The sequence below is a fragment of the Corvus hawaiiensis genome, chromosome 7 (assembly GCF_020740725.1).
Source record: "Corvus hawaiiensis isolate bCorHaw1 chromosome 7, bCorHaw1.pri.cur, whole genome shotgun sequence".
Taxonomy (NCBI): domain Eukaryota; kingdom Metazoa; phylum Chordata; class Aves; order Passeriformes; family Corvidae; genus Corvus; species Corvus hawaiiensis.
Window position 1 is genome coordinate 17,570,256 of NC_063219.1, and position 25,696 is coordinate 17,595,951.

Here is a 25,696-nt window from a genome sequence, read left to right on the forward strand (position 1 = left end):
GTGACCTTTTTCCTCTCCTCAGATAAATCAGTTAATTTTTCTTTGGCTCAGTTTTGCTGTCTCTAGATAAAAATTACAACCTGACATTGCTGCTGTAAAACTTTGTTCGTGGTCTGCCAAAGTGCTTTGAGACACTGAGATTTAGGCACTGCAGAACTGCCTGCCTTACATAACAGCTGCAGGCTCGTGTGCCTGGGGGCTGGCCTCTAGTGACTCTTCTTCAAACAGGGCAGAGCAGAGCAGCCAGGCAGTAACAGCCCCTCTTGGTCTCTCTGGAAAGCTTTACACAGGTGAAATGTCATCTGTGAATCATCTCAGCTTGATTTTTTTTTTTTTAAGATGATGATATAATTTGGATATTTCATATGTAGCTGACCTTCATCCTTTGAAGGAGAGGAAGTTTATTCATGAGTAGGAGTTGTGGTTTAGAGGATTCATGACCTTTTGTGATGCTTCTTATCCCTCTTATTTCAGATGAACTAATAAAAGCTGCTTAGCATTTCTCTATAAGACTTTGCTACAAAGCCCTGACAATATCCAATGGATGGAAACTCTAGAGTTGATAAAGAAACATCATTAATAGCTGTTGGGTTGATTTAATGGCCTTCTAGCTGCAGGTGGTCCCACAGACATAGCACATATCTCCACCATCCAGATCTGGGAGTCCTCAGTAGCCCTTGCAGTGAGAATCTCCATGGCTGTTAGTATGTTTATGATGTGGAAACATGTTGGTTCACTGGTTTAATCATACTACTGTAACTTTGCAGCCTTCCTTTGGCTGCCTGCAAGCTGAGTTTTCCTTGCTTAATAGCTTTATGTGCATTTGCTGAAGCCCAGGGACTGAGTGCTGATGCCAGGCATTGGCCTTGTAGGTGCTTGCACTGGCATGGTGATGCTCCTTATGTGCTACCTCTGCTCTTCTTCAGTTCATACACTTCTGATTTTAATAGAACCACTGTTATTCTTGTGTAACTTTTTTCCTCCTCTTGTCCTCATTTTCCCTTCTGGAAATCCTGGCTTTATATCACATGTTGAATAACCGAGTAGCAGTTTGACGTGTTTGCTGGGATGGGGCTTTTTAGTGGGCATCACTAATTCAGATTTGTGTAAGATATGGAGACATTTCCAGTGAAAATAGCTGGATTTTGCATGTAGAAGATCAGATGATTGGATCCTAGAATAGCAGCCATTTTACATATATTTATTTTTGGCTTTCTAGACTTTAGCAGAAATGCTTTCATATTTCAGATTCATTTGGGGCAACAGCATTTAAAATGAGGTGCTGTAAGGAAATTCACAGTACAATTATTCTCCTTTTCACTTTATGCTGAGTGCTAAATTTAATGCAATGTTAAAATGTTGTGTCTTACCAAATATTGTTAAAAATAGCTTTAATAGCCACTTCCAATGTTTTTGTTTGTTTGACAGTATAATTCAGCATGGCTTGTTTAGATTTTTGAGCTTCAGCCGCTGCTAGTGAGGGGAGTTACGGATAATATCTAGCTGTAAAGTTACTGGGTCAAGAAATGTTCAAATACCTGCCAGAAAAAAAAAAAGATTAGTTGATGTGTTCTGACTGTATAAACAGTTTTACAAGTGTGTTATTGTAAACCAAGTTCAATGTGTTCATTTGTTTTCCCAGTTTAAAGTTTCTGCATAGCAGAAAAGAGAGAAGATGAGGTTATGTTGAGCAATCAGGGGACAGTGGTGGGGCCTGCCAAAAAGTCAGAGGTTGAGCACTCCCACCCTTTCCTGCCCCTTGGTCCTGCATGCAGCAGTCTCCCAGTGCCATGGCTTGTGAGGACAGTGGCCTACATAGGAGTCGGGTTTTAAAGCTGTAATAAGTCTGCTCCTACCAGAGACGTGTTTTGTAATCTGTCTGGTGACGCAGTTATCTCGTTTGAATGTGTGTCAGTAATTCTATGAGGCAGACAAGTACAGAGTCAGAGCTGAAGGATTGCTCCCGTGGTCCTTTTCAGGCTGTTTACAGACACCAAAAGCTTCCAGAGTTAGATAGTGAGCTTTAGAGGGCAGAGGTGCTGCTGCATGTTTGCAAGCATTAGCGCTTTTTTTCGGTACTGCATTAATAACCACATGCAAATAGGAACTTTAAAAAAAAAAAAAAAAAGGCAGTAGAAGACTGGCCCAGGAGCCTCTGCAGGTTCACTCATACAAGCAGGAGCTATGTACCCTATTTGGGTGCCCACAATTCATGGAGTGTTTTTACCAACCAATTGTTCTTTCCATGCTTGGGGTGGAAAAATCATTTTGGTAAATATTTCTGAGAATTGTGAACTTAGATGACAATTAGATTTTAGCAGATGCGCGGATAGCCGGACCTTGCACAGCTGGCAGGAGGTAATGGAATTTGGATGAACGCTTGTGTTTAACCATTTTGCAATTGAATTTGGTTTGTTGCTTTCAGAATTCAGTAGAATATTTCACTCTCTGAACCTATTTTGAACACATTAGGAAATGTTTCAAAGGGCACCTGGCTTCCCTGATTTGGTTTCAAGTATGTCCACAAAACATCTATCACTTTAAGCTATAGCAAAAACATTTCCTTTGAAAGGACTTCTTTTCTCTTTCTAGGAAGGCTGTACTAGCTCCTTTCCCCACAGGCTCACCAAGCAAGCTGTGTAAAGAGAAGTGGCTCCTGTGGCCACTAAAGAAAACAACTGAACCAGACAGGCATTTGCTGAGAGCTCAACCTGGAGTTTGTGCCAGAGTGAGTACAAAAGCATTACTGAGAGGCTTCTTTCTTCCGTCAGACATCAGAAATGTTTTCTTTTCTGACCACAGGCAGGGGGTGCTTGGAGTATGCCAGAAGCCGTGAGTTAGACTATATTGGATTGTTACAGCAGCGTGTGCTCTCCAAGAAGGCTCAGTGAGGGCAAAGCCGCATGCGGAGGAAGCAGGGTAAATGTCACTGCATTTGCTGAAGCTGAAGTCAGGGCTGCTTTCCAGCCAGCAAGCGTGAAGCTCACATTTTACCTCTGCAGTGTGTTGCCATTGCAGCACTGGCTGTTTCTCACCATTAGCTAATAACTTTCTGCATTGCAGGTCTGCACGCATGCAACTTTGTTGCTTTTATACCTTCCTCTCATTAGGGAAAATTTCAAAATTTACTTCCTGTGAGGTGCACAATTCTAGAAAATACCCTTCTTTTGCAGCTGAACCAGGAGGGGTTTTTCTTATGCAGCAAGGGAAGAGTTTGCAGGTTCCATAAGAACCCTCATCCCCAGCCTGTGCAGTGAAGGGAAAGGTGGTATCTCTTGATGACAGGCATTGTCAGAAAGAGCTTGGCCATAGGTCTCCTTGTTTCTGAGGATAAAAAGATTTGTATTATGTCTGAAGTTACTGCGAAATCCAAACCCAGCTCATGAGAAGAAACCCTCATTTTTAGCAGTTCAGAGGAACTGGTAAGAAGTTCAGGAATTTCTAAGAAGCATTTTATTAACATGTATTCTATGTCTCATCATCTATGAAAAGCCAAATGAAAGGAAAATCAGTGTCACATCTCAAGACATTGTGCTGCTCTAGTGTAGGTGTCCAGGTGCTGACACACCCAAACAACTGTATAATCAGGTGTGGAACTTTTGGCCTGTAAAACTGTGATTATGGAGAGGAAACATATGGAAGACTGCCCTTTAAAATTCTGAGGGAGCACTGCTGTTTCTGAACTGATGCCATAAGAAAAAGTATCCACTAACAAGTACAGTTTGTAGCTTACTTGTCGTAGTAGTTAATATTGCAGAATCTGGAAATGCTTTATACTTCCAAATATTAAGCTCCTGCGTCAGTTCTTGTTGTGGGTTGTGAAGGTCTAATTTGTCTAATTTTGGGGATACAAGTTTGGAGACGTGTGGAGATACTACAGCAATGGGAATATATCCTGTAGGAAGCCAAAAGTGACTATGGTCAAGGCAGTCATTTGATCTTACTGGTGTAGTTTTGAAGTAAAGCTATGTCGTGGTCAAGACCTAGCTGAAAATGTAAGTAGTTACATAACTGAATACTAAAACTTCTTGCAATTATACTGGTTTTTCCCTTGGTAGTTGTGTTTTAATACTCCTAACATGCAATAATGAAATAATAGAATTTTTAAAAAAAAAGTGAGCTCTTGAAAGTGCCCATTACTACTACTTCTTTTCATAGGTTTCCTGCCCTGATAAAATATTGAACAGTTTGTGAGCACAGCTTTTTAGCTTTTGTATGCTGCTGTGAATTTGTGAGGTGAGTGTAGCTGCTACCCAAGGATACTTATTGGAGGGTTAAGTAAGAGAAACTGGGCCAGATCACCTGGTGTTGGGGAAGATGAAACAGGAAAGCCTTATAAATATGGTTGCCTGACAAAAGATTTTGGGAATATGAAAACTACAGGCGACATCAAAATGAAAGCCACTTTTGAAATACCAAGTCTTAGTTACTGAACAACTGGAAAACAATGGTATGGCCGACTGAAGGTAATTCCCTCTTGATTGAACAATACCCTCTGCTTGCAAACAGGTCCAAGGGTCAGAGCAGACCCTACTAGCTCAGCAGAAGGGGTCCAAAGAGTAGTTTTTAGAAGTTAAGATGTAACACTCTATGGTAATATAAGAACTCTTATAGGCTGTATGTAAATGCTATAGGATTTGTATCTTGTATTAGATTGGTTAGTGACAATTAGAATATTCAGTACAGAAGATGATTTATTGTATTGTAACCAGGACTTCACCATTCTATTCCATTCCACTCTTACTACTTCTTCTTCACTCTCTTTGCTCTCGCTCTCTCTCTCTCCTTACTTACTCGCTTACTCTCTTGCTCTCTTGGGCCTGCTCAGAGCTGCCAGCTGCAGCTCTAAGCGGTGCCCCTATACCCACGCCCTTTGCAATAAACCGTATGTTCCGAGATCAGACTATAGAGATCTCCGTCCGTCCCGACCGAACCCACTGAGTCCCTACAACCTGGACCCTGAATGTTCAAGTAATTCACAATAGAAACCTGTTAACCTGCAGTTACTGTATCTGAATGCTTTATAGTTGTCATGAAAAAACCAACAAAAACTAGTCTCTTTCAACATCTCAGCACATTCATTAGGTTGTTACTCAGCCTAAACACCATTTTTATAAAATGTACTATTACATACTCACTGATGTGTTTGTCAATATGTCACACAGTACTGTGATGAATCATTGCAACTAATCCTATTAGACAAAATAATTTAATGAGGCACATCTGTTAAAGCTGGTTTTGTTTTTCTTTTTAATTCTGCCTATTTGCTTTCTTAGAAAATCACTTTAATAAATCTGCAGAATCTTTTCCTTTAATTAATTGAAAATAGATGTGGGAGGAAATTCTCTTTCAGATATATTCCATTTTGCTTCAAAACTAATTTTTTTAATAGCCAGTTTAACAAAGCAATTTATTTTATATATTTCAGAAGGGTATATTGCATGTTTTTCTATGAGTTCCACACAAATACTTTGTGCATTGGTGTAATGGAAGGATGTGGCATGCTCAGCTTTTGGGCCAGTTTTTACCTTGGAGCACAGGAAATTAGTAATTAGTTATCTGTCACTTAAAAGGAATGGGGAAAAGGATGTGTCTGTCTCGTGGTGTTATGTGCCATTTCCTCGACTTTTTACATTCTCTTTGGAGGGAAAATCCCTAAAATGTGAATCTGGCATAAAAACACCAGCTCCTTACAGTATGTGGCTCAGACAGAGAAGAGCTGAATATTACGTTATTCCATATTTGTATGGAGTGTCCACAGTCATAGCATAAACCTCTTAGAGGTGCTTGTAAAATAGTCGTAATACTGCAGATTTAAATCTGTAATCTGAAATAATAATGCAATAACTGCTTTCTATCCCATTGAGCAATTTTGATTAAAAAAGTCTTATTTCAAATTCAGCTACCATTAGAAACTTATTCATTCTTTGTGTACTTGGTGCTGTATTACAATTTGCCAAAAGTGGTTTAGAGAAAAGTCACTTTTACCATTCAGACAGTACTAAAGAGGAACAACAGTAGGCTTTTGTTTCGTCGACCTTTCTTAGGTAACCAGGAATAATTGAACCACTGAGTGATTCCTCTCTACCTGACAGGTTTTTCTTGGTTTTTTTCTTCATAGTTGTTGACATTTATTAATTTCTTTTACTGGTTTTCTTAAACAACTTGGTGTCTTTCTTAATTGTGCTGCACTTTACACAATTAGTTTGAGTGGTGAAAAGAGTGATGTATGTCAGTGGCTTTCCAGACTCTTAACATTTCATAAAACAGTGTTTTATGAATGTTAATTTCTGTATAGAGCCAGTGCCTTGGAGTTTGGGTTCCAGAGAGCAGTGGTTTTCAATATTGCAATGCTGTAATTTTTTCTCGCTAAAAAGACATTTTTTCTAGCTGGTTTTGTGATGCCTGAAGGTTCATAAGCTTCTCGTGTGCTTGTCACAGGGTGACATTAATTTTGGGAATAGAGAATAGAGATATCGTGGGGACAATAAATACTAGTATTTACTTATTAAGTAAAAATGTATCCAGTCTCACCATGATGTTCAAAATTTCACTGAAGACTAGATTTTTCTCAAGTTAACATTTTCTGCTCTGATGTCTTACTTGTGGTTTTTAGTACTATTACAAGAAAATATAGATGGGTTTTTTGTTTCATTTGGAAATAAAAACTAAACTGAAATATGCAATATTCTCTCAGAGAAACTCTGACCATTAAAAAAATTAATCCCCCTTACCAATTTTTTACACTCTTACTTTATTTTTCATTTTGTGTACTCTGTCCTGTAGATCTGGTGTGAGAGTTGGATACTTTAATTACTCCCTCTTCGAAAAGATGAGTGTTTGTAGAGTCTAAAGTATGTAATTTTCCTTTGGAGGCAATAGTGAAGGGAAGAGGATGACAGTAGGGTGCTTCCAAATTAGCTGTATAGGTGTGCACCCTTAAAGTCTGCAGTTACTGTGACAGAGTGCCAGCTGTAAAGGTACAAAATTCAGAGGATCTGAAGATCATTTCCAAAGGCTCATCATTACTCAAACACAGACTAAGTAGATATGTAACCCTTGGGATGTTCAAGGCAGATAAAGTATAACAGCAGCTGCTGCTGTTTCTGTTCTTCTGGGTTCTTTCCTCAAATAGTCTCAATAGCCCACGTCTCTGGGTGAGCAGTGTTTTTCTAATTAAAGAGAATTTCAAAGACAAATGCCACTCTCTTAATGCCAGAATTTGTCACAGACAGGATTTCTTACAACAGACAGACAGACCAAAGAGAAGGAAGGTTCGCTGCTGCAGCATTCTTTTGGCTCTGTAAACAGCAAAGTGCCTTAACTCCCGCTGGCTTTGCAAATGTTAGGGCTATTCAGCAGCTGTAAAATTTACTAAAAGTCTCAGACCTCTGCCTGGGAACCACTCAGCAGTGGCAGTATGTTACAGACTTGTTACCAGTATGTGGCTTAAAAGTGCTGGGTTTGGACTTTGATCCATTGTTATCCGTGTGAAGTGCCAGTCCTACAGGTATTCAACTATTTGACTGGTCTAGTTCACTAGCTTCACACAGCCAACCTAAAGTGATCTTGGGTGCCTCAAACTATGTTCTCAGACCCTCCTTTTCAGTCTTTTTTAATGTATGATGATGCATTAAGGCCCAGTTTTTCAAGCATGTTCTTTAAACTTTTTTTTTTAACCTTCTTTGAGAAGACAATCAGTTTTCTGACTAAGGGTGTAGAATGTGCTGTGTTCCACTGTGCTGGTATTCTCAAAATCTATATCCTCTAGATATAGAATTCCTCAACAGGAATGTGATGATGCCTTTTCCTGGTCTTAAAATCAAGAGTCATACACGGTTAGAAGGGGAAAAGGGATTTTACCTTGGTATTTATTTTAAGGATCCTTAGGTGTACACGTCCAGGTCATATGCATCGAGATGCACCCTGCCGAGTCTATCTGTGTCCCCAACATTGGGTATAACATTATAGGTTTTACTAATTAGCATATCTATCAAAGATTCCCCAATGAGAGGCTCGAATGAGCCCCTCTCCCTAAGGAACCCTCTCCTGGATGGTTCTATCTTGGTTTGCAGAATGTGTTCTGGAGAGGACCTTGGGGTCTGGGGCACACTGATCCCTAGCTACGAAGCTTCTAAAATGTTTAGTCTCTTAGCTTGACAAACAAGTCCAAGAATGTAGGCAAAAAGCACTGGGAATACAGAAGTTGTAAAAAGGTATAACAGGGGTATAAAAGAAAAGGCAAAAATCTTCATGGCATCAGTGACTTGAGCTTGCTTCTTGAGCTCAGAATAAAAAAGCAGTCCAGAGAAATAAAGAATATTTTTCTAGGTAAGCTGTAATGTCTACAGTAATTTAAAGTAGTCTTCAGAAGGCATTTTATAAAGTGGAGAATCCACAGTTTCCCAGAGAAATTATGGAAGACCCTCTCTTCTGGGATCTGTGAACTTAATTGTGTTTGTTCTTTCCTAGACGTTTGATCTCTTTCCACCCATCTGATATGCCTTGCCCATGATAATTCTGTGTTCAGTACTCTGCTGAAGAGTGAGCTGAGACCTTCCTGTAATGTGTCCTCTAAATTTAGGTCTCTTTCCTAGTAAGAAATTGCTCTTGATATTTGCATTTGTTTTTAATGACTGTGAGTTTCTTTCCATACCAGGTGATGCAGATGTATCTCCCATTCTGTGGGATTGCCATATCCAATGCCCAGCTATTTGCAGCTTCAAGGAAGGAATACGACAGAAGCAGGGTAAGTGCAAAATGTGTCGTGGACCAATAGCAAACTTTTATTTTTTGTTCTTGCAGGTTCCAGCTATGTGTACGTGTTTGCTAAGCAGACAGTTTTAACTGTGTTTTATTTGAAAAACTGTATTTTCAAAAGATGCCCATCTTGACTGAGGCAGCAAGAAGAGAGTGTGGGAAGGAAGTACGCTTGTAGTGGTGGCTGTTGTTTCCTGATGTCAGTTCCACGTTCCGTAGTGCTGAAACAACTGCATTTGTGGCACAGATGGTGCAGGAGAGAAAGTGTTACTTTGGCAGAGATTCAAGCTCTCATAAAACTCTACTAATCTCAAGCCTTTCCCAGCCTGAATTTTTAATATTCAGTTCATGTGCAAATAATGTGGATGTATCTTTATAAAATTGAGCAAGAAAAAAACCCCTCTGTGTGAAGGGTTTTGAGAGTACGTGTCTGCATAGAATACATACTCATGATTTCTGGTGCCATGCATGCATCGGGACAGAAGGCTCTGAAATGAAAATAATGCTGAGCTCCCATGTCATTGTCTTGTCAGAGAGGTCTTTTATTTTTTTGAAGAAACAAAATGGTAATTTTGAGGGGTTTTTAATAATGGTTGGCTTCTTTTTTATCATCCTTTCTGCAATGACAGGAAATTATATTTTTGTTAGCTTGGATCACATGTCCAAAACTTCAGTAGAAATACCTCTGGTAGTGTTGAACCTACTCTTCCTTCACAAGGTAGGGGTAACTACAGTGGTCTGGGTCTGTATGTTGAGCTCTGGCATTTTTATATTCGTGATTTTGGTGCTTTCATGTATGAAAACTAATGCTTTCCACTACTTTAAAAAATAACAATAGCCCTTTCTAATGACCTTTATACTTAAGGGTCATGAGGCATCTGAGCTTGTCTTCTGTCCCGGTCTGACAACATACTATCATATTTTAGGGAAGAGACTTGGAGGAGACTTGTGGGGAAAAAAAAGATTTTCTGCCAAAGTTTGGTTGGTTGGTTGATAGGTAGGTACTTTTGGGGTTTTTTGTGGTTTTTTTGATGTTCAATTAAATAATTGTCTGACTACACAGACCTAAATTTTGCTGCAGATTTCCAGGCTGCAGGGAACACTACAGACTTCTGAGGAGTCAGCATTTAATCTTCTGAGACAGTTATGCAGCAGAAAAGTGTTAGGGACATTCTCATTCTTCATTAGAAAATGGTAAATTCTAGTAAATTGGAGATACAGATTCTTTTTTTCAAATTCTTTTTTTTAAAATATCACTGCTGTTGGACAGCTATGTGGTAGCCTGTACATAAATGTATTTCTGACCTATTGGTGGTATTTAACTTTGCCTAGTCCATGGCTGAAGTTAGTTTGCAAATACCAAGGGGTGGACAAGCCCATACTGTGCCTTCCCTATGAAGCCAGACCTTAATGGTGGCAACTTCCAGCGACTGTGACCAACATTTTGCTGATGACCACTATGTTAGAAGAGCTAAGACCACTACAGTTTATATGCTTACCTATATTGATGTTCTTTAGTGTCAGTGCCCTAAATGAGAATAAAGGAAGGAGCAAGCTTCTTTGGGCTCATGGGAAGAAAGAACATGGCCTGTATTTTTTTTAAGTTGATGAAATGAGAGAGGAGAGCCTTCATTTTAAGGCACTGTATTTTACAGACACGTTAGTGGTGAGGACTGGATCAGACTGCTATTGGAATATGGAAGTATTGATGTGGGTTTTTTCCTTTCCAGCTTTGAACATGCAAAATGTGTAATAAGAGAATAAAATGGAGTTTAAATGTCCTAGCAAATTCAATATATAAAATCAAGCAACTCAGTCCATAGTGCATTGTATTAAAGCCATTGCTTCAGTTTTGGAACAAAATGAAATAGTTTGAAAGATTTGCATTGTTTGCTAAGAGTTAGACTGTGCCCAGGTGTGAACTAAGAAATACTTCTTTCTTTCTTCAGATACTCCCACTTCAATTTTGCTGCCATAATCATTAAGAACTTTATTTGAATGAAGATTTCAATGGATTACTCATATTAAAATCAATCCCAGATATGATGCCTCCTTTGCAATGTCTCATGTATTTATTAATTCTACAACCAATACAAGAGTTTTCTGTCCTTGTATACAGGCTTTACTGGAAGTAGTGAATGACCTCTTTGAGGAACAGACTGACTTAGAGAAAATTGTCAAGAAAATTATGCATCGAGCCCAGACTCTCCTGCAGTGTGAGCGGTGCTCAGTATTACTTCTGGAGGATATTGAATCACCAGTAAGTATAGTTGCACATTCTGTAGAAAGATTAATATTTGAGTGGTGGAGTAGCTGTTCTTATTGTGGTGAGGCTGTTGCATATTATAGTAAGTACTGGACAGCAGGTATTTTTCAATGTGTTGTTCCTAAATGTAAGTTGGGTACAGCTTGAAACTTTATCAACACCCCTGTTCTGTCTTAATCCCAGCAGGCAGCTAAGCCCTACACAGCCCAGTAGGGTGGGGAAGGCAGCTGGAAGGCTAAAAGTATGAAAGCTTGTGGTTTGAGATACAGACAGTTCACTAGGTTAAGCAAAAGCTGTATGAACAAGCAAAGCAAAATAAAGAATGCATATGATCCTTCCAGTTGGCATGCAGGCGATCCATCATTTCCAGGCAAGCAGGGCTTCTTCACATGTACTGGTAACTTTCCCCAGCTTTTACTGCTGAGCATGATGTCATATGGTATTTTAGTATGGGATATCCCTTTAATTAGCTGGAATCAGCTGTCCTGGATGTGTCTCCTCCCAGTCTGTTTTGCAAGCTATTCACTGGGATGGCAGAATGAGAAATACAGAAGGCATTGACACTGTTGTAAGTACTTTTCAGCAGTAAAACAGCCCTGTGTTATGAATGCTGTTTTCATCACAAAACTAAAACATATCACCATTACAGGCTACTATGAAGGAAATTAATCCCATCCCAGCCACAACCAGTAGAGTCACTTTTTCAAAAGGAAACTGAAAGATACAATTTATGATTCCTCATGGTGTTTTGAAGGCATTTAATGGATGTCTGTAAGTTGCTGATGGATCAAGTAGTCAGTGGTGTGGTCCAGGTGATACACTGTGATTTGCAGTTTTCTGTGTGATGGAATTAGGCCTTACTACAGAGCAACTACAACTGCCTAGCTGAGAAGCAGGGTGCTCTTGTGGTCTGCTTAAAAAAGAAAAATTGCCTAATTTGTTATCAAATGTTTATTTGCTCAGTTCCTTTTTTTCATGATATAGCCACAAGAAGAAAAGCAAAATCCTGTCTGTAGCTTCATTTACACTTACCTGGAATTTATAACCTTGCTAATATTTTCAGGCTATTGACTTATCAAATGGGTGGTGCTTGAAAGCAGTTTCAGAGCCAGAAACTGTTGCATCATCAAGCAAATCTCTAATGCTCATCTTTAAAACTAACCTTTTCTGCTGTGTAAGTGTGGAAAACTGATACACATAATTTCTATTCTAGTATTTTAACATCTTCAGTCCAACTACTGGTCACTCAAAAGTAACAGCTAAAAATAAACTCATCAAGTCTTTAAGTGACCATCCTTTGTGTTAAGCAACTCAGTGGGGTCTACAGCAGCCTCAGAAGTGTCTTCACTGTAATCAGCTTCTGAACTTGTGTCATTAATGCTTTTTTGTGAAATCCCGTGTAGTGTGGAAGAAAGCAAGACAGTGAGGGCTGAACCTGCAACACAAGGAGTTTTCTCAGCTATTTTTGGTGGCTACTGTTCCATGGGATTTGTTCCTTCCCCTCACTTTAGTTGTTGGCAGGGGTCTCTTTGGGAATGGCTATGTTTGCCCATTTTAAAAAGTTTCTTTTTCACTTTGCAAAATAAATATTGAGAATCAGTTCCAGTTTCTAAATAATTTAACTGCTGTAAAAAGATAAGTCCTCTTGCTATTTTGCCCTAGTAATTTTTCCCTGAAGTAACACAAAATCCATTAGAAAAGGCACATGAATGCAAATGCCAAGATAGCCACTTTTTCTTGTGATAGCAGTAGGGTTTTAAATTGAGCGGGTGAAGTGGAGACACAATTTCTAGCATTACTGAAGTATTTTTGGTTTTTTGCAATTGCTCCATCCACTTGACCAATGAGTAATTATTTCATTGCGGAGCTCTGTTGAACAGATGGATGTAAACTGTATGAAAGCATTTGTCAAGAGTTGGTTTTCACACAGTTTTGGCAGGGGCTTTCACTGGGACTTTACAGTTCTGATATTCATAGGGTATGAGAGCCTCTTTAAACATGTTTAAAGTTTTTATAAGTGTTGTTATTAGTAATAAAATAAGTGGCCGCCTTTATATTGGTAGCTCCCTCCAGTGTTTTCAGACTATTCAATATAAGCTGCCCTCCTTTCTACTGATTTGAGGAGTAGTTGAAGGATAAAATATTGTTTGTAATATCTTTTTTTTTTTCTACCCAAGTATTATTTTGTATTCACTGATTCTGCACTTAACTATTTGTTGCTGGGACTGACAAGTCAGAGACAGAATCTTACATTTGTTTGTATGGCAGAAAAAATCCCCATTCTTTTCCTTGGAGGAAACATATGATTCACATTTCATTAAGTTAATAAAAATTTAGAACTTTAAGTGGAGTATGCCCTAAATTATACCAGCTTTCCTAAAAGCAAGATCGAGGTTTTTATTTCATTTATATGTTCTCTACTATAGAATTTTATGTTTCTAGTTTATTTTCTCTTTCTAGATTCCAATACCACTCCCCCTCCCCAATTTTACTGTTACAAGATACAATTCTACTACATTCTTATGAAATGTCACTGTGTTTATAATATGATTTTTGTTTTTCACAGAAAAGTCCATTGTGTTAGCAAGTTGTGGGTGGCAGTTCATTTTTCTGCTCTTGGTACTATTTCTGCCTTTGAGCTTGGAGGGGTTTTTGCCAAACCACAAGCAATGAGTTCTTATTCCTCTAGACTAAGTTGTGAAATATGGACAAAAAGCCTAAACTTTTTCTAAATGGTCATAAATCTTAGGTTAACTTGGAGTAGGAGAATAGCATCTTGCCACCCACTTGGTAATTTTTACAAGTGGCAAAACAGTTGTTTTCCTGACTTTCCCCTGTTTTGGAGGGCTAACATATATATTGAAATAGATCTCTTTAGAGTAACTCAGTGTCTAACCTTGTCTAAAATACTGTTATTTGCCCATTTTGCAGAAAGCTTTTATGATTCAGAACTGAAGATGGGGACACATCCAAAAATGTGGCCTCTGTTCTGTGTCACTTTTAGCCACTCTTAAGATGTTTCACTTATGTGCTCCTGACACGTATGTTCAAGTGTGATTGGTTGCAGTTAGTAATGCAAAGCAGCCTTTCTGTTTATTTTCCTGGATTTAAAAAAAGAAGTTTGGGTAAAGCTCCATAATTCATGTTCTGAAAGCCTTTAAATGGGAAGCATATACTCTTGTGGAAATAGTTTTCGGAAGGAATCTAATGATATAATTTGATTTGATATTGTTTTTTAGGGAACTGTGCACAGTGTGTATTTTGAACATGAATTCTCTGTTGAAAGAATACAGATTTGTATTTTTATCCTAAGACCATTGGATAAAAATACAGTTTAAATAGAGGAACCTTACGTTACTCTTTTCTTAGATGTTTATTCATCTAATAACAATTTTAAGTTACTTCTTTTGTGACAGGTGGTGAAATTTACAAAATCCTTTGAGTTGTTATCTCCAAAATGCAGTGCTGATACTGACAACAGGTTAGTGCTCATGTCTTCTGTGGTTATAAATAACTTCATTTTCCACATAGTTTTAAAGTTTGCTTGGTCAAGATTTTATTTTCTTATGGAGCTTTGTGTAGGTTTGACTGAAGAGTGTGAGCCTACGTTTTTTACACAGACAAGTCTCCTGCTTGCTTCTATTGAAGACTTGCTAGAATAAATGTACATGCCTATGTTTTCTTATATATGTATGTTGGTGTGTGTATATATGCACTAATATTGTATCAGTGTCTCAGGTAAGAAGCCAGGAAAAAACTGACTTTTTATATTTGCTCATTGATAACATGCAGGTAAAAATTACAAAATTATTTTAGATTGTTATCTCTTACAAAATGCCACTGTACAGTTGTGTTGAGAGGTTTCCAGAAAAATTTTATTTCTGCTCTTGTCAAATTGGAAAGCCTAGAAACCTCAGAGCACATGTATTTCCTAGAAACTGTGTTCCTGTGACTAAATCTTGTTTAAATCTTCAGTCAAAACAGAAGTATATGTTTTGCTTGGTAGGATCTGTATTTAAACATTTATAAAGGGCAAATTTAAAGTAGTAAAAGCTTTTTGTTTATGTGGGGTTATTATATCAATCCCTACCAGGTTACACCACTGGTAGCAGTTCACATAAAATGTCCTGTGTACCAAATGAGGAGATAAAGATGCAGGGCTATTGTGAGAACATTTCTTCCATCTTTCAGGGCTCAGTGTTTATCATACAGGTTTTATGCAAATTAATTCATGCTGATTCCGAAGGAGAATTTTCCATATCAAATGACTGTCATGATGATAAACCTTTTCATGGATTGATTTTGCAGCATCAGAAAAATGGGTAGTGTTAGAAAATTTCTAAGACATGCAAGCTGACAGCAGAGTCCAGGGCCACACAGAAATATGGGTAGAAGCTATCTCTCTTCCATGTCCTGGTATGGGAATGGTGAAGCAAATGGAAAACAAGCAATAAAAAAATAGGAAGATTTGAATATGAATAAATAATCTGTTGATTCATCTGGGATTCACAAGTTACTGCTTTTGACAAAGAGTTTCAGAGTAACAGTTGGTCTTTCCTAGGGGGTGAAAATACATTTCTTTTATTTGGGGACAGGAGTATGAATCAAGGGATGTGGTTGTTATTCCTGTTTTTCTCAAACTTGATCTGTAGCCAGATTAGTCAAAATAATGTAGAGTGGTGTCAAGATAACCAAGCTGGTTTATTTCTTGTTACCATAGTTATATTAGCATGTTGCCACAAAGCAGTTTGTAGTAGCCTGCTCTGCATGTAGTCAAGTCAAGATTATTTTAACTTTAGTCCAAGACATGAATAAACACATGCACCTGCTAACTAGTCTTTATATGATTCATAAAGGTATGTTTCTGTGTATTTTAATATAAAGATGTATTGCTTTTTCTTTGTTTTTTTTTTTTCCTGTGGGGAGTGAAGTTGGTTTTACAAAGACCAAGGTTAGACTGGCAGATATGATGGCAAATTTGGATCTAGCACAGGCACAGCTTGAGTTATTGGCACTATTGTGGAAAAAGAAAGGTTATTTAGGATACAGAACAATGCCGCGAGCCCTTGACATTTGAACATTTTTCTAGTGAGTTTTGCCCTTTTCATTCTACATTCTGCAGCTGTAACTGATGTAAAGTCATGAGACTTTTCATGTGGGAAAAAAACGGCAAGACGAGTTTCTTCATCATTACAGCAGTTAAGAAAAATATTATTTCTTTGAAATTTTAGTTGAAATCCAAAGAGATTTTTGGCTGGGAACAGTTCTCGTTATAAGTTTTATCTAAATGAGAAAGAATCTTCTAAGACAATATGACTTTCATGCCTAAGACAATATGACTTTCATGCCATAATATACTTTCTCACACAGTTTTAGAAGTTGGCTTTTCTTTTGCCCTCCTTTTATCTGCCTGATAGCAGCTCACCTGTTTAATCCCTAAATATCATAATAAATACTCATATCTATTTTCTTTGCTGTTGGTTGTAAAGAAATACCTTGCAAGGCCACACTTGCATTTATCTGTTCAGTTTGCAATTTTTCATCACACACCATGATCAAGTTTGTTTATTATTCATACTGGCACACTGATGCTCTTGTTTTTGCCAGTGATTTTGTTCTTGAAGTACAAGTTTGCCAAGTCCCCTAAATTTTCTCTCCCTTTGAAAAAAAATATTACATAAATCTCAGAATCCTTGAGGGCTCAGTTCAGATATGATCTAGAAGAAGACGAGCCTGATGGAATGTGCGGACTGTGTCTTTCCTGCACAGAAGCAGTGGTTTTGGCAGATGAGGTTACACTTTAGCAGGTAGCTGAGATGACAGTTCTCTAACCTGAGTACCAATTGCAGTGGACGGGTCACCTGCCTGGGCCAGAGTATGAGTTGTGTGGGCAAAAATATCTGTGCTCTTCCCACTGGGGCTGGTATAGAGGAAGTGCTGAAATCCCTCAACTGTTCTACCACCACTGTCTCTGGGATGACGCACCTGTCTTCTAGAGTATGGGTGTAGAGTACTTGTTAGGAACGTAACAGAACCTACTCTTAAAACTTCTTCATGAATTTTATCTTGTTTCTTTTACTTGAATTCATTTGCTGCTTAAAATGCTTGACACCCATAATGCAGTCTTGATTTATGTGTCTTATATACACATGGTAATAGCATTCAGATAAGTTATGAACTGGGAACTATATATTTGAAATTAGATCCTTATCCTTAAAGACTTTTTGATTCTGAAGTATTTGAAATAAATTAAATTATGAATTAAATTTTAAATTATAAATGTGATTTTTTACTTAGCTCAAAACCCATTATATTTAGGTAAAGGTCTCTGTCAAAGTATACACATAACATTTATTACAATCACTCAAAATTCTTATCCCAAATGAAAGTTGATTCCTTTAGATTTCTGTGAATCATTATTATTTTTATTTATAGTCTTTTAAGAATATTAAGTTTTCTTTCAGATGAGTGGCGTAGTTGAATTAGTCTCCAGAAAATCAATGCAGGCAACAAAAATCAATCCTTTCCCTTTGATTAAGTCTTTCAAGGATTCTACCGTGCAGCCTGCTTTCATTCACGAGCATTACTGCAAAGCTTCAAGCTATTGTAGTCTTCTCCATAGCTTCTTAATAACTTTTTTCTAAGTAATGTTTCTCATGTGTTGAAAACTTACCAGCTTTCTTCTCAAAACTAAGACAACAGGAATTTTTTTTTATTCACACATGAGTAGCCAGACTTTGCCAATGTCAAGAACCTGCCTGAAATAAGTCAATGAGAACTTTCCTGCTGATTTGGTGAGGTATGAGGTGAGGACTTTAAGGTCTGTGTAGACACTGAGTTTTCTGGAGAAGCTGTGGCAGAGTGTGGTGAGTTGAGCCCATAATTCTAGTGTCTTATGCTCATTTAGAGAGAGCTCTCTAGCCCCTCAATAATTGTAGAAGAAGCTCAACCAGGTAAAAAGAAAAGGAAACCTTCATGTTTTGTGTGACTACTTGGATCCGCCTGCTGTAATATGCTTGCAGTATTGATTTAAGACTTATTTAATGATCCCTTCTTCAGCCATTCAGATCTGGCATTTCAGATGCCAGATGCCAAAATGGAAAAAAAGTCATTTTGACAGGAAAATTGTTGAAAATGAGAATTGAAAATATCCCAGATTATTAGATTAATTTAAAAAATCTTAAAAGTATATATTTTCAGGTAGCTCTACAGAAAATATGATTTAGATCTGGTTACTTTTCATGAGCAGGCCTGTATCATACAGAAACTTACAACATAACCCACTGTTGATTCATAGGTAAAATTTATCAAATATTTGATTTACTTGAGACACCAGTGCTATTTTCAATAGAAAGAGTTATGTAAAAGAGAGAATTTTTGAGGTACTGTTTCAATAATACCAAATTCTTTTTCTACAGTTAATTTTTGCTAACCATTAATAATTGTGAATGGTTCTTCTGTTTCTATTAATGTGCATGTAAGACATGCTGGACTTTCAATTAACGTTGACTGTATTCTTTTCTTCCCTTGCCCTGCATTTTGATAGTTTCAAAGACAGCATGGAAAAATCATCTTATTCTGACTGGCTAATAAATAACAGCATTGCTGAACTCGTCGCTTCCACAGGTCTCCCAGTGAACATCAGTGATGCCTATCAGGATCCTCGCTTTGATGCTGAGGTGAGAGATTTTTACAAATGTAATTATTTATTACTTTTGGGCACTGCAACTAATGTCACAATTTTATCGTTATATCCAAGTGGCTGTGAAACGTGAATATTTATTTTGAATTATCTTTTCTCTCTAGTAAGTTGTCCTTCTGGTCGTCTGTTGTTGATATGGCTTTATACAGTAAACACAGATCACTGAATTAGTGTATGACTTTAAGCAGTTACTTTGCCCATGATTCTTTTTTTTTTTCCTATTTATAAGTGATAACTTCCTCTACCAATTGCCTTGATATTTATGCAAAGTGATTTTTATTGCTGAAAATTTGTTGGTGTTCAGTGTTAGCAGCACCAGTGTTGTTAGCTGTTGGGGTGACTGGGGCTGTACACACACGGAGTGTAAACAGAGCTGGTATCCAGAGAGACAAATGTTGTTTGTGATCTAATTTAGCCAACCAACCATTTAATTTGCTCAAATACACACTGGATTGGGTGATTTTTCAAGATACATATTACTCCCAATGTAAGTTGTTTGTGTATCTTAAGGTATTCATTCCAGCCTCAGTTAGAAAGCTGTAGCTGCAGATAAAAATGTAAGTATACTTAACATCTAAATAAATGGTAGAGGCATATAGAAGGACAAAATCTTCACTGAATTCTAATCCAGCATTACTATGGAGGACTTGGCCAGCAGTTGGGCAGCACATTAATCAGGGGACAGCCTTGGTCAGAAAGCTTCCTAAAATATATTCACTACAGTAAGTGTGCTTGGAAGTGTTTCATGCTGAGAGTTTGCTTGGTTCCAGTTTTATTCCATGTGTCATTAAAGGGATTATCTCTCAAACCAGCAGAATTTTTCGAAACAAGAAAAATAAAAGAGGCCCGCTGTAAAAGTATAAAAGAAAACTGCATTGATGCTAATCTGTTCGGAATTGCAAGCAGTACAGATAATGCCTGGGGTGTTTAGATATGCTAACATAAAGCATGCCAGTCCTTGATGTTTGCAATTGTACTTGTATTATATAATGTCCTGAATAATTCAGCTGTCTCTTCTTTGTTTCCCAGTTAGTCCTTTAGAAGTTGGAGGCACTGCCCAATTTAGATAGTGAAAAAGAAAATGGTACAAAGGGCAATAATTATTTTCTTTTGATGGGTTTCTATGAAAATTTAATTCTTAAATTCAGATTTTCTAGTCAGTTGTTTTTTCAGTCAAGAGTAGTAAGAGGAACATAGTATCCCTTATTACTTAGATAGAATCAAACATACATTTGTAGTTATGAACAGATATTCTGTTCTCTGCTTCCATTGAAAATCATCTCTTACTTTCTTCTCAGAACACTACTTCTCATTTGGAAAGGTTAATGCTCAATTTTCAACTCATTCACCAAGAATTTAATGCGAAAGTATTTTGCAGTTCATTTTAAGACATACGTCTGAATCAGTTATTCCCCCACTCCCCTGGATTTTAGGTGGCACTCCACACTGATTTCAGTGATGAGTTCTGAGTATGTATAAATAGGCAATAATCTAATTAAAACCTCAGTTACATCTTTTGCTAGCTGGGAGATCACAGTGATGCCATCCTGCTTCCCATATATGAATTATTGCTGGTCTTTTAGTTTTCTTCTATTACAGACTGCCTCTAGCAGTGGCAGTTTTAGTAAGAGAACATCTGATCTTCTGTGAGTGGACTCATACCACTCTCTTATTCTAATCTCTTCTGAGAAAATGTTTTCTTTTCATCAGATTTTTCAGCAGTGACACTAAAGAATAAAGCTTATTAGCTGTAGAAAAGAGAGAATCAGTTGACACTTAAATTGTGAAGTTGTATACTATATTAGATAGAAAACAATAAACGAGGCAGTAAATTATCATCAGAACAAAACTATCTCAAATCTAGGGTTTGGCTCCATCCTTCCATTTCTTACTAAATTGCACTTCTGCACAATTCCCTACTTACTCTCACCTTCCTTCTGAAAATGTGTATTTCCTGTAAGCCTCCTTTTAGAACTGCCTTGGTAAGTCCAATTTCAGTTTGACAATTGGGAAGAGTATTTCTAAGGCAAACTTGTTCAGTGAAAGTTATCTCTGCTAATCCGCCGGTGTAAGTAATCCAGAATTTGTCCGGACATTGCCTTAATTGTAATTTGTCTTTAGTGCCAAATCAGAGTCAAATAGTATAAGCTTTATGTGGCAAAGAAGCCAATGTTTGTATTTTCTTTGGCAATTTTTCTTATGCCTTAATCCTTATGGCTTTTGGTCACTGTGAATGAAGTTTCAGCAAAATTGTTTCTGAGAGCTGATTCATATGAAATGACATTTATAAATGTAAACTTACTCCTTGACATTTCTATTACTATGACTTATAAGGCTGCAAATAGCACCACTAATGGAAGCTCTCATTTCTACATTTTAGGCTGACCAAATTTCTGGCTTTCACATAAGATCTGTTCTATGTGTTCCTATATGGAACAGCACCCACCAAATAATTGGTAAGACTTTCCTCATGGCTGCATAAATTTTGTGCTAATGTAAATTTAGTTCTGTCTTTTTAATTCTATGTTCCTTTTTCTTCTTTTTCCCAGCTGAATATTGTTAAGAAGTTACGGTACCTAGGATGCATGCTAAGTATCCAAGAAGGGATGTTTTGACTTGGATACTGTATGGACTTTTCAGCTTTCCAGTTGTGTCATTGTTAAGTTTTATATTGTGTTGAACTTTAATGAGATGAAAACAGAAATTTTAACCATATTAGTGAAAAATGTTTTATATGCATTCAAGTTTTTCTTGGGTCTCCCTCTTTAGTACATGGGCAACTGTTTCTGCAGTCAAGCAAAGTGGTCATTTTCCTCTGATGATAAATTATAGACACAGTGGGGGAAGACTTGCTGGAGGGGCTGTAGCGGCGGTTGGAGTTGCCTGTTGCAGTGGTGGTTGCTGGATTAGGATGTGACAGAGTTCTATGGGATGTTTGATAGGATGCTTTGCAGCTATGCTACCCCAGGAATTGGCCCTGTATTACCTGCTTTTGGCACATAAAGGAGCATTTGGAAATAACAGTGCCAGATTCCTCTTCTAACTTTCCACAGAACTGACGTCAAAGCAATAGCAATTTATACTGTCAGGATAAGAGTTAGATCCCTGTGCCTTGTGGCTGTCAGGGAGAGCTGAGATCAGTAGTGCATTGCTGAAGGCACTGGTGTTATGCAGGATCTTTGAGCTTCTTTAGCAGAGATGATGTGGGAATTGAGTCTTTTAAAAATACATCTTGTTGTTTGTTGTGAAGTGCGCATTATCTTCAAGAAGCAGAAATAATCTGAACTGTTGACAGCTGATTACTCTTACAGTGTTTTTCTAAGGGCTTATTGTAGCTAAATGAAATAGAAATGTTTGTTGCAGTAGCAAGCAGTATTAGTTCAGAAAATGCATTTTTTCATTGGTTCAGTCAATTAATGAGCCAGCCATGAGTGAAAAAGGGTTTACATACCCAGATGATGCTGAACCAACTAAGAGTTTAGGAATGAAGGTACTGATTCAGCAAGTTATATTGGTAACTCCAAATTTTTAGGACAACTTATATGATTGCTGTTAGCAAAGTGATCAAGTTCTTTCTCGAATAGATCTTTAACCTTTTGTGAAGAGCATTGTGACTAACTTTTAGATTTGCAGTATTATACTTAGAGAGGAAGGAATAACAGCTGAAAGTACTGGTATCAAAACAATCAAACTATTGCACGTCTGTCTGTTTAGTGATTTTCAGAATAAATATTTGCATTTTCCTTTTCAGTTTGAAATACATGTTTCACATTTTATCAATGAATAAAGCATTCTGCATTGTGAATTAATGAATGAAGATTATAATTCATATTAACTCTTTCTAAAGGGGTAGCTCAAGTGTTGAACAGGCTTGATGGGAAATCCTTTGACGATGCTGACCAGCGACTGTTTGAAGTAAGAGGCATTCAGTTCAGCATTAACATACTTTTTCAGTAGGATTTGGTATTTGTGAGTAATCTGCTTCAGTCCACTTCAGTCCACTCCAGGGAGGGGGCGAGAATATCTTGTCCATATTGGTGGTTTGACATTAATTCTCAGAAATCCTCACTTAGAAGGTGGCATCCTAATTAAAACAAGTTTCTGGCCTCTAATGTCTCATCTGGAGGCCAGTGACTCACCTGCATTCCTAAGATAACCTGTTTAAACATGATTATTCCTAATATTTCCATGCAATTTCTTTTAATGATTAAGCCAGTATTCATCTTAGTGCTTGTATTATGATTGATTCATATTTGACTTTCTTTTTTCTCTTTTAAATTTTAGGCTTTTGTTATTTTTTGTGGCCTGGGTATCAACAACACAATTATGTATGACCAAGTGAAGAAATCCTGGGCAAAACAGTCTGTGGCTCTTGACGTATGTGTACATTTTCATGAAACCTTTTCTTTCTCCTAAGTGTCACATGTAAAAGAGCCCACTATACTAAAAAAACCTACAATTAATTTAAACTTCTCCAACCAGATTCAACAATATAGCACTGCCATCTGTTATGTATCTGGAGATTTTAAACATTATCATATTAAAGATAATCTCAGTGAGAAAAAAGCCTGGAGTTTTGAGGGTAGCTTTATAAATTTACATTATTCCTACTACAGTAATAATTATGAGCGGTTTGAATGAAATTTCAGATCTTTCAAAAGCATTATGCAAGACTGATTAATCTTAAAACATTGCTCTGATGAAAAGGGTAACATCACTAAGATATTGGTATTGTTTTAAATTTCACGTGTGATAAGAGAAGAAAATGATCTAGTTATCCCTGATGTGTGCACCTTTCACCTGTGTAACTCCTTTGAGTTTATCCAGTACTCACCGTTACAATAAGGACCACAAAAATAACATTGGCCTGAACGAGATATGAAATTCTTTCCATTAAAACAAAAATCAAACCCAACTGTATTGCTATAAAGGAGCTTTTTTTTTTTCTTTGCATTAGGGTTGGAGATGTTAATCTGCATAGTGGGGTTCTGTCCTGTGATGCACACAGGCATATTAAGGCTTTCCAAAGTCGGTAAGACAGTTGGTGTTAGAAATTCTAAGCATAAGCAGATTTCTTTTATTATTTGTATATATCTATCCATTTAGGAGGAAAAGTTAAAAGCTTACCTTTTCAGGCCTCCTGCAAGATCCCTTATACTTTACATGTCGTAGCCATGAATAAGTGCAAGTTCCTCGTACGTCTGAGATATTTGTGCAATGTGACACCTTAGAATGAATGCTCCTGCTGGCAAGAAAAACAAGCAGTGCTGGATGTCACACACAGATACACATGGATGAAACTTAATATAGAAGTTTATTTGCTACTGAAATAAAAGAAAATTGAGAATTTTTTGTTTAAAATACAGCTTCTTTCTTTGATCTAAAAAAAGACTAATAACCATATATTACATGTAGAGTATAGATTTGAGAAATAGTCACTATTCTTCAATGAAGAGTAATTATTTCTATAAATGGGCAACAGCTCTTGATAATATTTGCATAAAGTGATGGAAAATGCAGGAGTAAAGTACTGATCAGTAGAATGGCATAAGATGAAGGACTGTGGATTCATTTTTCACTAATAGATTACTTCATTGGTATTATATATTTAGCTATAATGGCAATGAAAGGCACTTGAAAATTACATTGATATCAGATGTTAAATAAATCACCTTTTTATAAATCATAATAAGATTCTTATCCAGATATACTGATACAGGTTTTCATATAGTATTCTGATAAGATTGACTAATAAATAGAAGAGAAAAACATAAATAAATTATAGGAAAGGTTCAAAGCCAGGCTAAATACTTCTTTTATATTAAGGAAACAACATATCCAAATGATTAAAAGATTAGAATAACAAATACTAAGGAAGACTGTAAAAATCTAGAGGGATATATCGAACACAGAAGGAGAAGCTTGATGAGAATTTTGGTACTAAGCGTCATCTGTCATAGCAGAGGGTGTAGTTTGACTAATCTTACCAATTTCTGAGAGAAGTTGCAATATGGTTGGACAGAAAAATAGATACTATTCGAGAAAGGACGTGATGTTACAATTATACAAAGTAAAATGGGGTACAGAATAAATGAGTTTATGTTTGTTATTTATTCTTTTATAGTGCAGGAATGAATTTCTGTAAAAGGTGGCATCTCCAAAACTGATAAGAGTAAATATATCTTGGGACTTACTGCCACAAGGTATTGCAAGTCAAAGCCATATGAGATACAGTTTAGGTATTTGTATGAATAACAGAGACATTCATAGATGAAAATTATTTCAAAATGAGAAGCATGTATGAAAGCTCACAGCGCATCAGCAGGTTGGGTGTTGCAGTGTGGGGAGGAGGACCTGTCCTTGCTGGGAGTGCTCTGGCTCTGGGAGCTCCCTCATGGACCAGCAGCTTGTCCCATACACAGAGATCGCGGTGGGTCCAGAACACAGGATGGCTCTTGCACCTTCTGCAGTGCTTGTTCAATGTTTGTATCATCCCATAAGGATAGAATGTACTACATATAAATGGATGCATACTAGTAGGTAATAAGAGCACGTGTACAGTACTTTGTGCATTTTATTTGATGCTGCCATCTCCAGAATGGTATTGAAGAGAATGTCAGATATAGCACCTAGAGGTGCTGATATTTGGATGCAGTGATGTGCCACTAGTATAGGCATTAAGCTTTTCAGTATAGCAGAAGGCATTATTAAAAGTCTGTAAATCTACTGTTATTTTTACATTAAATTCTTTCTCTTTTGATTGTAGAACTCCAGGAGAATAATGTAGGAATCCTTATAATATTAAATTACTTACTGTCCGTTATTCCCTATAAAATTCCCTGCAATATAAATGCCAAATGTCTGCCTGATAACCTGCAATTAGCTATTATGTGCTGTCAATCAGAACTGAATTATCACATAAATGCTAATTAAATTGACTGTAAACATAATTGATTAGACTGCAGTAC

The 25,696-nt window shown here is 37.2% G+C and overlaps 1 protein-coding gene and 1 long non-coding RNA gene across 6 annotated transcripts in view; one reads left to right on the top strand and one right to left on the bottom strand.

Annotated features, from left to right (window-relative positions):
• Positions 1-25,696, top strand: part of PDE11A (phosphodiesterase 11A) — a 118,399-nt gene that overhangs the window by 35,979 nt on the left and 56,724 nt on the right. For 2 of the 3 annotated variants that reach the window (XM_048309402.1, XM_048309403.1), the window contains exons 3-9: positions 8,660-8,749; positions 10,880-11,020; positions 14,443-14,507; positions 18,573-18,705; positions 21,109-21,184; positions 22,576-22,643; positions 23,013-23,105. In XM_048309402.1, the coding sequence (XP_048165359.1) occupies positions 8,660-8,749; positions 10,880-11,020; positions 14,443-14,507; positions 18,573-18,705; positions 21,109-21,184; positions 22,576-22,643; positions 23,013-23,105 (666 nt within the window). Of the gene's footprint in view, positions 1-2,621; positions 2,729-8,659; positions 8,750-10,879; positions 11,021-14,442; positions 14,508-18,572; positions 18,706-21,108; positions 21,185-22,575; positions 22,644-23,012; positions 23,106-25,696 lie in introns of those variants that run through there. The other variant, XM_048309404.1, reaches the window with a different exon arrangement.
• LOC125328536 overlaps positions 1-25,696 on the bottom strand; it is a 120,480-nt gene that overhangs the window by 33,652 nt on the left and 61,132 nt on the right. For all 3 annotated transcript variants that reach the window (XR_007204755.1, XR_007204753.1, XR_007204754.1), the window contains exon 2: positions 23,856-23,973. This is a non-coding gene — a long non-coding RNA (uncharacterized LOC125328536). The remainder of the gene's footprint in view (positions 1-23,855; positions 23,974-25,696) is intronic.